The 14319-nt window shown below is 36.5% G+C and overlaps 3 protein-coding genes across 4 annotated transcripts; 1 reads left to right on the forward strand and 2 right to left on the reverse strand.

Annotated features, from left to right (window-relative positions):
* Positions 1 to 65: 65 nt before the first annotated feature.
* Positions 66 to 3041, reverse strand: LOC114732654 (BTB/POZ domain-containing protein At5g60050-like). Of its 2 annotated transcripts, XM_028919978.1 has the most exons (3): positions 2209 to 3041; positions 557 to 1507; positions 66 to 217 (listed from the first exon to the last, which is right to left on the reverse strand). In XM_028919978.1, the coding sequence occupies exons 1-2, from the start codon at positions 2821 to 2823 to the stop codon at positions 560 to 562; spliced, it is 1563 nt and encodes a 520-aa protein (XP_028775811.1). In that variant the 5' UTR covers positions 2824 to 3041; the 3' UTR covers positions 66 to 217; positions 557 to 559. The 2 variants fall into 2 exon arrangements, with proteins under 2 accessions (XP_028775811.1, XP_028775810.1); XM_028919977.1 differs by lacking the exon at positions 66 to 217 and having other exon boundaries at positions 246 to 1507.
* A 4265-nt stretch (positions 3042 to 7306) lies between these two features.
* LOC114732682 (uncharacterized) lies at positions 7307 to 9216 on the forward strand. The gene is made up of 4 exons (XM_028920018.1): positions 7307 to 7795; positions 7925 to 8311; positions 8443 to 8985; positions 9115 to 9216. Exons 1-4 carry the CDS (start codon positions 7307 to 7309, stop codon positions 9214 to 9216), a joined length of 1521 nt encoding a protein of 506 aa, XP_028775851.1.
* A 1498-nt stretch (positions 9217 to 10714) lies between these two features.
* LOC114732666 (probable serine/threonine-protein kinase PBL5) lies at positions 10715 to 13868 on the reverse strand. The gene is made up of 5 exons (XM_028919998.1): positions 13587 to 13868; positions 12622 to 12884; positions 12306 to 12495; positions 11799 to 12190; positions 10715 to 11417 (listed from the first exon to the last, which is right to left on the reverse strand). The coding sequence occupies exons 1-5, from the start codon at positions 13696 to 13698 to the stop codon at positions 10980 to 10982; spliced, it is 1395 nt and encodes a 464-aa protein (XP_028775831.1). The 5' UTR covers positions 13699 to 13868; the 3' UTR covers positions 10715 to 10979.
* Between the last annotated feature and the right edge of the window lie 451 nt (positions 13869 to 14319).

Below are 14319 nucleotides of genomic sequence, written 5' to 3' on the forward strand. Positions count from 1 at the left end.
AATGTAAATATAATAGGTTACTTGAAAAGCCAAAGAAAATTAAACATGAGACATATGAAAGTATGTTGAAGTAAAATTTGGGCCTATCGGAAAATTATAAATCATTGATTTAAAACTCGTGAGTTTAATGATGCTGGGGGAGTATCAGCCTTTAACCAAAACCAATCGCATCTGAAAATTTGTACAAGGGCCTTCAAAAGTACTTCTCAACTTGCCCCTACAAAAGTTTGGCAGAAAATAACAAATAACGAATTAACGATAGAGCTTAGAGGTCAATAAGTTAAACAGGGAAGAGGGTCGTCCATGGCGATGTTCATAACAACTAAACAAGAGAGGTCAATGGCAAGCCCCCTCCGTTTTTTGCCCCTTCCGTTTCCTCTATATTTCCCAATTCGTCTACCCTTAAATATATGCCTCCGTCACAGGGCAAAAAAAATACCAAAGCAAATCGATCATAGCCGAAGACAGCAGTCAGCAGGAGTGTGTATAAGAGTCACCAGTTATGTACAAAAATCATTCAATTTGTTTTTATATTCAGTTAAGAGCTTTAACATACCTTTCAGGGAGGGTAATCACAAACAGTTATTTGCAACTGGGAATCATCCTGCTCAGCTGAATACTGTCTGATGAAAGCCCTTCTCCACCAAATCTCAAATGCCTTCTGAATATTAGGACAGTCATCTCCTTTGTTAAGAAAGCGATCAAACCAATTAAGTAACACAGCCTGCTGCTGAAGTAAAGGCAATGTGAGTATAGTTTGGCTTAATCCGTCCTCAACCAGATTCCTGTCAACAGCTCTGGAAGATCTCCTTATCCATCCAAAGTCTTCATAAAGAGCATCTAGCCATGTCGACAACAAGGAAAATCTCGTTTCTTTTGGCACCAGCACTTGTCCCCTTCCAATGGCAATACACAGTTGGGCTGTGATCCTACTGATCTCATGGCGGTATATGGTTGGAATTTTTGAATGAAGCATAGCGAGCTCTTTCTGATCTGCCCATAATTTGACAAAATCATCACCCATTTTTTTACCAATTAAAATCTCAACAATCCACTGAATATTGTCTGCTTCACGAGTAATTTCACTCATCAAAGCTCCCCGATTTTGATTCTCGTCCATGCTAGTAGCTTCAGATAAGCACAGAACAAGAGAACTAAGGCATCTATGGCAAAGATGATAAAGCGTGTCTTTAGATACATCTAGTCTGCTGCTATCGTCCGATGCTTCTTTAAGCAAACGAGATATGAGGGTTTTCATTTCCCTACGAGCTTTGTCATCTTTTGCCTGCAGAACACCACTCAGCAGGCTCACAAATATGTCATCGGTTCTTACAGAAGTAGATGGGTCAGATAATACTCTGAGGAGAACTTCGGTTCCAGGGTCATGAAGCTGAAGATGATCTATCTGAGATATGACTTCTGCCTCTTCATCTTCGGACCAAGGAACAGCTTCTAAATACTCCAGGCATGACATAACACCGAGGTCAAACATGATAGCTGCTGATACCTACAACAAAAGCTAAGCCAATATTAGAAAATAAGTAGGTCACAAGCCTAGACATCAAAAAATAAACAATAAAAATTTAACCAAAAAAAAAAACAATAGAAAGAAGAGGTGAAAAATAACGTTCACTAAACGAACAAGTCACTCTCAGGGTTGCCTATTCGCAAAATGTTGATGAAATTCAAAAGATGAGGATGGCAATCACAAGGCAGACTGACCCACTGAATAGGGTAGAAATTTAAGGGAAGAGAAGATCGGGTGCTTTACATCAAGTGTGACTCTCTCGGAAAGTATTAAGTTGTGATGTGACCATGAATGTGTGTGCGCGCGTGGGTGCGCTTCTTTTGGGATGGTAAATGGCATTTTAATTTCCTAGATTAGCATGCTTGGAAAATTTATTCTGCAGTGAGAGCAGTTCATCATGATGAGAAGCGCCATCAATTCGCGGAATATCAATGATCAGAAATCCAACGGAATGTTCCTAGGTATATCAGTTGTCATATCCTTGAGTAATTAAGCTGTTATCCATTAACCTAAGCTATTAATCAAGACTAACTAATCATTTGTCCATTATTCAACTGAAAATGACAATGGCACATGCTTTAAAGTCAATTTAATGATTCCAAAAGGGAACCAATTTTTCGAAGCATTTGTGCTATGCAAATAAAGATGGATAGACCAAAGGAAGCAGATGAAGCATTTACCTTGAGCAAACTCAAAACCTTAGAAACCCCTTCACCCATCAACCTCCTCTTCAAATCCTCAAAGTACATTAATACCACAGTTTCAACATACACCTCCACATCATCACAGTCGCTGATTTCCACCGAGTGCGAGACTCCACGATCACACCGAAGCTTCTCGGCGAAGAATCTGCTCTTCTCTGTAAGCACGCTCTTGTGAACGTCCATGGAAGCTTTAAACCCGTCTCTCGCAACAACCGTAAGCCTCACATCACCAGGTCCTCCCCAATTAGGGTCTCGAAACGGCGCTTCATCCAGAAGCTTCGACACCCGATCTTGCAGCTTTCGACGCTTATCGTCGGGCAGCTTCGATTCACGATTTTGCTCTTCTGACATCATTTCGTAGAGGGTTTGGCTCTGACCAGAACGAGTCTGAATCTGAGTCAGGGTTTGGGATTGAGGCGATGCAGAGAAAGGGGGTGGAGGTGAAGAGAAGGTCTTGGAGGGTGAGGACGAAGGGGAATACGCCATAGAGATAGCCCGGGAGGGCGAAAAAGAGAGAGTTGGATCTGGTATGAAACCCTGCTTTATCATGGCTGAGACTTCTCTGGATTTAAGTGCATTTTCGCCCGCCATTGAAGCCCTGCGTGCCTTCACAGAGCTGTGAAGTACAAATGCAAGAACTTCGCACGGAGATTTCTTGAGCACCAAGAGAGAGAGAGAGAGAGAGAGAATGGACGAAAAATTCAAGTGGAATTAAGATTTTCCAAGAAAACACAGGGGAATCAGATTAGGAGAGGAAGCAGAGAGACGGGGACAAGAGAATCCAAGAATCTAGCGTGAGCGAGTGCGGGAGGGGGAGCAGTTTTTCTTCCGTTCCCCTCATCTATCTCCTTTACCACTGGCGGATTAAATTTTAATAGTTCAGTTTATAAATTTATTATTATAATAATTGTACTTTCAAATTAAATTTATTTATATACTACTATTTTTTACGCATCTTTTAGCCAAAAATAATAATAATAATGTCTTTATAAAGTATTAAATCTCGACTATTAAAATTGAGGAGTCCCGCAGGAGGGGAAGTGAGGATAGAGGATAGGGAATGGATCTACACTCGACAGTGAATTAAAACACATGAATTGTTGGCAAAAAAAAAGAGAGAAAAATGCTACTCCTCCGGTCCTTATTATAAGACCCAATTTGACTTTTTATTTGGTCCTAATTATAAGACCCAATCCATTTTCTCTCTTATATTTATGCATTTTTTTCCAAGATAATCCTTCTAATAATGATAGTTTTAGCCAAATACTTAATTAGTAAGGATATTTTAGGAATGACAACACTTATTTATTATAAATAACCAACTTAACTTACTTCCTTAATTTCCTCAAATAAGTCAATTGGGTCTTATAATTAGGACCGGAGGAGTACTATTTTTTAACTTAATTATAAAAGCTAGTTTAAATATAAAAACTTAATTTATTTTATTTTTTATATTATTTATTTATTTTTTAAAATGATTTTTGTGGTAGTTGTACATGTTAAAGGTTTCATATATATATATATAATTAATAAAAATATTCTAAATAAGATAATACTTAATTATTATAAATAATCAATTTAACAAACCTACAAAAAATTCAGTGGCAGTGTAAATATAATTTGACCAAGAACTGGTAACAGGATATAATAATGACAAAGAGCACAGCGCTTTTAACAAAAGAAATGGCCCGTCAAATTATTGCATGTCCGTACTAAATATGGCCAGAGCAATTTAATTTAATAAACATATAGGAAAAATGACAGAAAATGGAATCAGTAATTTTTGTAAAAATATTTTACTCTTTGATTCTAAATATAATATTTATTTTGTAGTTTTTGATTCTAAATATAAGACTCATTTTATAGTATAAAAGTATAATTTATATTATAAAATGAGTTTTATAATTATACTATAAAAAAGTCTTATATTTAGAATTAAAAAAGTATTATTTCTAAATTAAAAGTAATGAAAGCTTGCTTATGAGAAAACAATCATAATTTGAAGTTGAAGTAATTTTCATATTCTTTTTCTGTCATTTTTCAGAGTTTTTAACTAACAAAAAAGCATGTTAAGTTGAATAAATTAAGTTAAATGTAACCATGCAAGTACACAAACTCTAATTCCAAATAAGGAGTATAGATTGAGATTGTAATTAAAAAAATACTTAATATAAGAGATAGTTAGATGTTATTGTACAAATTACATATATGTAGGATTAGAAAATATTATCCTTATGATATTTCTCAATCTCACTTTTACAGGTTCATCTAATATCATATAACAAATAATCATTTATCTAAATTTTTTTAATGATTTTCTTAATTATAATTTCAGTCTCTATTTATCATTTTCAATTTCTCGTTACCTTTGGGCTTTCTCCCGGGGCGCGGGTCATGATATAAATTGATACCAATCTGCGCCTTTTGAGGTCACTGTTTATGGTCGCGACCCCCGAGGGCAAAGGCAAGTTGAAGGGGCACAAGCTTTGTTCAAAAGATCTTGGTGATGTTAATTATAGTAATTACAACTAAAACTTTCGGGTCAATTCATATTGCTTGATGTCCTGACTTCCCATTGGTAAGGACGTTATGGAATTTAGAGAATCGAAACTTAATCAATGGTTTGGTTGATTTTTGTTATGGAAATGGAACTCTGGAACTTAACAGTAGTCAGGGACCAGTATTATGATGGGAAAGCAGAACAGGTGGATCCGTGTTATTAACTCCTCTCCTTCAGTGAGAAAATTTCCTAAGAAGACGTAATTTCACTTTTTATTTATTACTCTCTCCGTTACTTATTATAAGAGACGAATAACCGAATTACGTTGATAAAAAAAACAGTTAAAATCAGTTAAAAATAATCAATGTGTAAAAAATATAATCTTTTTTCTAAAAATGCCCTCATTAATAAGGAGAGAGAGCATGAGAGAGAATAATTAAATTATTAAAAGAAAGAGAAGTGGGAGGGAGAGAGAGTGTGAGTTGGAGACAATAAATATGGGTAAAATAGGAAATCAACACAAAAAAGTAGAGACAACTTTTAAGTGTCTCTTATATATAGAAACATGCCATAAGCATCAAATGTCTCTTATAATAAGGAACGGGGGGAGTATTATGTTTATTTTATTTTTATTTTTTATTTTTTATTTTTAATATAAGATCTCGTTTAATTTTTATTTTGATCTTAAATATAAGATTTAAAGTTATTTTGTTTCTCATATTTATTTATTTTTCATAAGATAATCCTTATAATAATAATAGTCCTAGCGAATAAATTTAATTAGAAAGGATATTTAAGAAAAATAATACCTATTTATCACAAATAACTAACTTAACTTTTTTTTCTTAATCTACCTAAATTAGTTAACTAGTTCTTATATTTAGATCAGGAAGTATTAGTATATTGTATATTAAATATGAATAAAATTAAAAATTTGCTAAATTTTAAATGAAAATTGATAAAATTTAAAATTTTTATTAATTTATATAAAAACACGTTAAAAATAATTTATAAATAGAATAAGAAGAAATATCAACTTGAAGTACATCAAGGGGGTTTATGGGAAAGGGGATTTCAACATTTACATCACTTGACGCTTCAAATCCCATAAACCCCCGCCGGAACATATCAGTTTTTTTTTTCTTTTACCAGCAGAACATATCCGTCTTTTTTTTAATTGGAATGTATGACTTTTTGTTTACTTTATTACTACCTCCGATACTAATTATAAGAGTCAGTTGACTAATTTGAGGAGATTAAGAAAGTAAGTTGAGTTAGTTATTTGTCTTAAATAGGTGTTGTTTACTAATCAAGTGTATTGACCAGAACTATCATTGTTAGGAGAGTTACTTTGAAAAAAAACATATAAATATAAGAAATAAAGTGGATTAGAGTTTTATATTTAAAATCAAAATAAAAATTAAATAAGATTTATATTAAGGATCGGATGTAGTATTTCATTTTAAAAGTAGTATTCTTTGCATGATCTGTATGAGTTATTATTACTTTTTTCCATACTCTTCTTTTGTCGCTTCTTTTTTCATAATCAAAGCTTTCGGCGAAAGCTTCTTGAAGTGATCTTCGAGCTAGTTTAAAATCTACAATTTCTTTTTTATCTAAACAAAATAGCAGAAGAATAATTTTCCTGATAGGATTTTTTTTTTTTTTTTTTTTTTTGCCATTTCTTGATAAGGTATATAGTGAGAGAGAGATTTCCAGCCGCGGATCATGACCCAGCTAAAGACGAGATCCACCACAGTCCCAATAAAACCTGTTAACGGATTCGTGGCCCCATCAATGTCCTGATTAAGGGTGTGTTTGGATAGAAACCAAACCATGGTTTCAGAAGTGTTTTTACGGATTACGAAGTAAATATGTGGAGGAGATTATCTCGTTTTGCGGAAAAGTGCTTCTGAAACCACGGTTTGGGGATACCCAAACAGGCCCTAACTCAACTCTGTCTAATCGCACCAGGGAAATTTGTAATTTTCATCCTCCCTTCCAGATCAGCGCTAATTATTGCGATGAACATTAAAACTGGTTCTTTCGTTTCAATGGAACCAGTTTGGATGCTCATCAATATAAGGAGCACTTTAAATCTAAACTTTAATCATGTAGACCTCATCTGTCTGGTCCAGATTTAAAATTTTAATTAAATATTTTTAAATAAAAATTATTTCTTGAAAAAATAATAGTGAAAAAAATTTTATATTATATACCCATGAAAATAATTATTTTAAACAAAAATAATAATAATAAAATCTGAACATTTCAAATAAAGATACGAGCGACTTGATAAAACTGGGTGCTTGTCAAACTAACGAGTAGTTAAACTGGTTCCCATTTTAATAGCATTTAACTTCGCTTCCGTCTACAACAAACCTCACTTGAAGAATTGATCAAATACAAAGCCAGAAATTCAAACTCTCTCCCTGATCCGAACAATTCTCATTACAAGCTCCTCTCAGAGCAAACACATGTGTCTAGTGTTAGGGGCAGAAATTACTAAGCTACAACCTCAAGAAACCAGAATAAAGAACTGAAGAATCAACGTATTCCGCACAGCAACACATCATGCAGCATAACCATGGTGGCTCTGCCTCTAAAAGTGTCATCACATGGCTCGTAGTTATCATCATCATGCTCTATTTTCTTCACTCTTCCGACCTCTTCGTCTCCCCCTACGACACGCCTGATTGTCCGAACAACTTAGACCTCGCTACCTCCCAGAACCATCTTCACATCTCAAACACCACAATCCAAAATGAAGAAAAAACAGAGGATGAAGAACCAGAAGACTTAGAAACAGAGCAAATCGTAGCGCAGTTACCCCCCGAAACACCTCGTATTCCTCCCACCGAGCTTAAACACATCGTTTTCGGCATAGCAGCTTCCTCCAATCTGTGGAATAACAGAAAAGAATACATCAAGACGTGGTGGAGGCCAGGCCAAACCAGAGGAGTCGTATGGCTGGATAAGCGCGTCAGAGTACGAAGGAACGAAGCGTTGCCGCAGATTCGAATCTCTGCAGAAACGTCCAGATTCAAATACAGGAACCGTCAGGTGATCATTCATTTATTTAATCTTTCGATCGAGCACATCACGAGCGTAGTACTCTCACAATTATCCAATGTGCGCGCCCATGTATACATTGACCGATATTGATATACACATGAAATAAAACCTCGTCAGGGAGACAGATCGGCGCTGAGGATATCGAGGGTGGTATCGGAGACACTGAAGCTGGGGATGAAGGATGTGAGGTGGTTCGTGATGGGAGACGACGACACGATTTTTGTGGTGGACAACGTAGTGAGAATATTGTCCAAGTACGACCACAGGCAGTATTACTATGTAGGAAGCTCGTCGGAGAGTCATGTTCAGAACATACATTTCTCGTATGCGATGGCATATGGAGGGGGTGGCTTTGCTATCAGCTATCCATTGGCCAAAGAGCTGTCCATGATGCAGGACCGTTGCATTCAGAGATACCCTAATTTGTATGGCAGTGATGATAGAATTCAAGCCTGCATGGCTGAGCTCGGGGTCCCACTCACCAAGGAAGCTGGGTTCCACCAGGTCTATATATCTAATTGACTGTTGCTTTGAAACCCCAATTAAGAAGTTAAAAGACTCTGATTTGTGGGATTAATTCATCCTTACATAGACAAGAAATATGACAAATTATTGACGCGGTGTTTGTGATGCAGTATGATGTATATGGAGACCTATTAGGGCTACTGGGGTCACATCCAGTGGCGCCACTAGTGACACTGCACCACCTGGACGTGGTGGAGCCGATATTCCCACGAATGAGTCGGGCGAGAGCCATACAGCGCCTGATGGAATCGGTGAAGCACGACTCAGCCAGCGTGATGCAGCAATCAATCTGCTACGATAAGAACAAGTACTGGTCCATCTCAGTGTCGTGGGGTTACGTGGTTCAAGTATGGAGGGGCATCTTATCCCCGAGAGAACTAGAAATGCCCTCAAGAACCTTTCTTAATTGGTACAGAAGAGCTGATTACACTGCTTATACCTTCAACACAAGGCCCGTCTTCAGACACCCTTGTCAAAAGCCCTTCGTCTTCTACATGAGCAAGGCCCGATATGACTCCGCAAGGAGGCAGATCATTGGCACTTACTTTCGTCATAACTCTAAGCCTTCTTTCTGTCGCTGGAAAATGGACTCACCCCAGAAAGTCGATACCATCGTCGTTCTCAAAAGACCAGATCCTCTTCGATGGCAAAAGGTAGGATATTGTCATAAACACCAACTTATAATTAACTCATGCATTCTATATACACATAACGTACGTACGTCTCAACGTCAGATGCAAAAACTTAATTACCTGAACATGTTTGAATTAATTGGTTTGCAGTCACCGAGGAGGGATTGTTGCAGGGTTATGCCGTCGCGTACAGGCTCAACCATGTACCTTTGGGTGGGCAATTGTCGAGATGGCGAGATTAGTGAGTTGTAGCGCCGACGAAAGGAAAAAGTGATTAAATGGACTACGTTGTTTCTAAATTATATTACAAAAAGTGATGACCTGTCGAGGTAAACGCAAAGATAGATGTTCTCTGCGTTCTACGAAAGGGCAAAAGATTGGAACCTAACCTTATTGTATATGCCTAAACCTAACAAAGCCTATAAGCAGCAGTTGTCTGAAAATGGTGGGACGACCATTACTGTTCTTGATCAACCGAGCACAAAAAGATGTCATATATTTGCTATAAAAGCATTTCTATCTGCGTTTACTAGTTCATATGTTTAGTGCAATCCAGCGTCTTCCATTAATTCTAGCTGATGGACATAATTGTTCAATCAGGTTTATCGGGTATTTAACTACAGGATATAAGCAAAATTTCACTGTCTCTATATCTCAAACTTTTGAGGAATTAGAATGCTTATGTTAGATGGATGTATCTTAAACCACTGACTTACATGTTATGCAAGTACATGCCTCCTAAATATTGGCTCCTGGGACCCCGCAAACATGAGACCTACGTGAGATTTACGACGTTGCAAATTATGGTTGCCTTGTAAAATGAATGTTTTAAAGAAATTAATACAAACAAAACATTAACCCAGAAAAATCATTGTTCATCAAATCGTACCACTTTATTATTCATAAGCCACTAATTAATTTTCTAAACAAACTATATATTGATTAATTCGTCATTGGTTTTTGCAGCTCTACCGTATTTTTATGGGAAGAAAGTTATCAATTAATTGATAAAAGAATACAACATCTTTTATCAGTTTATTTCTTAGATCTTTATATATATATATATATATATATATATCTCAATACACCTATCGTTGTAGAGAATTATGATCTTAAAATTATTTCAAAAGGAAAAATTGCCAAGTTTATGAGGAAAAAAGAAAGAAAATTTTGAAAATACTGATGATTGTAGTTAACAATTAAATAAATTATCAAAAGAACAAGTAAAGAAGCGTGAAAAATGTTCATAGAAGATCCGATGTAAACAATCGATATGGACAATAATTGCGCTCGATTTTTTAAAATTATCTAAATTATATTCATGTTATTAATACACCGAAGTGCTTGCTCCTGGGCATTAGAGGCCCCAGCCCGCATGCGTGAGTCATTGCTCCTTAGGCACCTGTTATTAATATTTCATTATGCTACCTCTAGTGTTAAATATAAAATTCAATTTGTAACTTAAATTAAACTACTACGTCCGATCCTTAATATAAGAGTTTGTTTGATTTTTATTTTGATTTTAAATATAGAATTTCAATCTATTTTGTCTTTCATATTTATCTATTTTTTTCAAAATAATTCTTATAGTTTGCATATGTTAAAAGTTTCATCAAATGATAATTCTAGTTAATACACATAATTAGTAAGGATATTTTAGAAAAAATAGTATTTGTTTATTACAAATAACTAACTTAACTAATTTTTTTAAATTAATCAATTAGATTTTATATTAAGATCAGAGATAGTATAAATTAAATCGTATATTAGCACAGGAATTAATACGTAAGACTTGATGTGTGGTCAAACACAGAAACAATCCGTACCTGTTACTCTCGAGTCCAACTCCTTAAGCGAAGGAACAGATCAAAATGGAGGAAGAAAACAAGTTCAAACAAAGAGAGATTTTTCAAAGGCTAAGATCCAACACAGCACCTGTTATCTTCTAGGGACCAAAATAGATAACGAGGCACATAACTACATATAGACACAATAATCCGAGGAGGGGAAAACACTTAATAATTTTCTTCGTTCCCAGATATGTCAGACTCATAATTATTTCCTTCATTCTCAGATCTATCTGTCTCAGAGTTGTTTTGTTGGGTGCCAGCAGATCTGTCTGAGTCAAAATTAATTTCTTCGTTCCCAGATCTGTCAGACTCAGAGAAATTAGCATCAAGAAGAGCATGATCATGAGGATTTGTGAGCGGAGGAAGGCTCTTCTTGGATCTGGGCTTGTGTGAAATTTGATGGCGTGGATCGTATCTCTGGGAAGCGAGGAAGTTGAGAGCGGTGACAACATCAGCAATAACAGGTCTCATATGAGGCTTCTCTTGCACACACATGGCTGCAATTGCCAGAGCTTGGTACAATCCTCTCACTGGATATTGACCATCAAGCGATGGATCCACCATTTCTGAGAATCTTTTCCTGTCTTTGAACATTGGCCTTGCCTGCAAATAGTTTGCCTTCAAAACTTTAGCTTCTTTCTATTTCTGTTCTACTTATTTCAATTTCAATAATTTTCCACCAGTCATTTTCATTTATGACATACGCACGCAAACGCATATATATATATATATATATATATATATAGTGAACGAATATTTATTTTAAAAAAAAGTTTCAGTTTGCTTGCTAGCTATAACTATATATGACAGCTGGATGACGCATTCACAAACAACTCCATCCGCTTGCAGCTACCTCCCCCCCCCCCCCTCCTGGTCCAACATACGCTTAGCAAGGACAATACGACAACAAAATGAGAATTAACAAAAAGAACACAGGATTGTGCCAAGAAAGCTAGGTGAGGAAAAGAAGATATGATGACGTACCCAAGAGACTAGGTTCTGTTGCTTGGCAGGTCTTGAGTTGTCAAAAGCTTTTTGCCCGGTGATAAGCTCCAAAAGAACAACACCGAAGCTGTAAATGTCGGACTTAAAAGTTAATTGACCAGTCATGGCATATTCTGGAGCACAATAGCCATATGTGCCCATAACCCTAGTTAAAACATGAGTGTCTTCTCCACTAGGGCCTACTTTTGCCAACCCAAAATCAGACAACTTGGGATGATATCCCTCTCCTAGCAATATGTTGGAACATTTCAGGTCCCTGTATATCACTGGAGGCTTCATTTTATCATGCAAATATTCCAAACCCCTTGCTGTCCCTGCTACTATTTTCATTCTCGTGTTCCAATCTAGTGCTTTTCTACCTGCAGGAAGATCTGCAAGAATTCATAAACAAGAAGAAAATCTTCGTCAACTTCAATTTTTAACAAATTAATTGTGGGGTATTTGAAAAGAAAAAAAAAAAGAGAGTATATATGTCTGTAGCTGCACCATAGAGATGATTCTCCAGGGATCCCAGAGGCATGTACTCGTAGACCAACAACCTTTGTTGTCCCGTGGCACAGAACCCTAAGAGTTTGACCAGATTAGGGTGGTCTGCCATACTCAGTGTCAATACTTCCACTACAAATTCCCTCTTCCCTTGATGTCCATCCGGGTCCAGTTGCTTTATGGCCGCCACCTACACCACCCCCATATTAATTATATATTTTGAAAAAAAAAAAAGGTTTACGCATGAAAGAGAATTTTATATGTAAGAACATGTGTGTGTTGATCTGCTTTTGCCTAATCAAGTATATGAACGAACCTGCTTCGTTTTCTTCAAGCATCCCTTGTAAACTTTCCCAAAACCTCCTTCCCCCACCAAGCAATCTGATCTGAAACGACCTGTCGCCTCTGCGAGCTCATCAAACGAGAACGATTTTGCACGATTCAGATTATCAACTTTTCCGTCCTTTGGAATTTTGTCTTCTAAATTTAAGGCCTTTATGTCAGGAGAAAAACCATCAGGCTTGGAAGAAATAATAACTTCCTTCTTCACATTCACGTTCGAGTCCGCTCGAACCTTATCTGTAATACGTACACGATCCACGTGAAGGACAGATTAGATCAGAGAAAACGACGTGACACTGACATTGATTTCTTAATATTACGGAAAATAGACCATCGACTCAGCGATGATGTATTGCCGGTTGAAGGCTTGAAGCCTTCGAAAGACTCCGAAAACTACTCAAAATCTCTCCCTATACGGTTTCTGAGAGGTGATATGAATTCTAGAGACTCTTAGAATGGAAGATACATGTATCGAATAAAAACAAAGCCAAATTTACAATCATCTGTTTTATTTATATTTTTTTTTTCTCCCAAAAAGACGCGTGGAAAAAACGGTCTTCCAGAACGAAACAAAGGAAAACACGAGTGAACTTTGATCAGCTCAGGACATAACCAAATCCAGAATTTTTACGGAAAAAAGATCCATACTAATTCCCTCAAGGAATTTTTTTATCATTATTTGAAGATTCGAATAGCCTTGAAAATGTTGAATCCAACGATGGATCGTTTGAATCTGAATGAAAATCTTGGAGATAGAACGGACAGGGATCATCACCAAAATGGGGCATTAATAAAAATAAAACGTTCAAAAGAGAGGAAATAAATCTTAAAACAATACGTTGGGTGCAACATCGCCAAACCAAAAGCATATAATGATATGTTTCTGAGGGTGAGCATGAACTCGGAAAAAGGAGAACAGAAATGATGTGGAAAATTCACCTGAAACAGGGCGGTGGTGGTTGGACGTCTTATCGCAGCGGACGAGGCTTTTGGAATTGCCGTGAGGGGAGGGTTTGTTGGTTGGATCGCGAGTGCAGAGAAAACAACCCATATGTTTCAGAGTGAATCCGAGAGGGAAGAGGCAGAATCAGAGTCTCAGAAAACGATAAACACTGCAAAAAGGGAGAGACGGAGAGAGAGAAGGAGAAGCAGAGAGAGAGAGAGAGAGAGAGATTCAGAGCCTGGGAAGGGCCCTTAGGCTGCTTCTCAAGTTGTGGAAGGGCGTGGTGGTGCATCTAATAATATGGAGCGCCATAACAGCTCTAACAAAATTGTTATATACAAGTCACGAATGAATCAGATCAGGTGACGCGCGCCAAGAAAACGACAATTACAGAATTCTCTGTCATTTCTAACGATATCATGATCTCACATCGTTGGTTCCTCCTTGTTACCTTGCTCCTTGGTAATTTCTGTATTCCGCTTCAATTGCTCATCAATACTAGTGCGGTAATTTTTTTCCCATTAAATGATGAGAAATTACTATATTATTGTTATATATTAGCTTCATACAAACACAGTGTTAAATATAAACTTATTTTATAATATAAAGTTGATTTTATACTTAAAACAGGAGAAAGAGTAATATTTAAATTTGGTGCGTATACCAATTAATTAAAAACTGGTGCTCTTTTTTATCGAGCACTGCTCCAACTAACGTGGTGTTCAATGA

This window comes from Neltuma alba, unplaced genomic scaffold, assembly GCF_004799145.2.
Source record: "Neltuma alba isolate B1F8T4 unplaced genomic scaffold, ASM479914v2 tig00012922_pilon, whole genome shotgun sequence".
NCBI lineage: Eukaryota > Viridiplantae > Streptophyta > Magnoliopsida > Fabales > Fabaceae > Neltuma > Neltuma alba.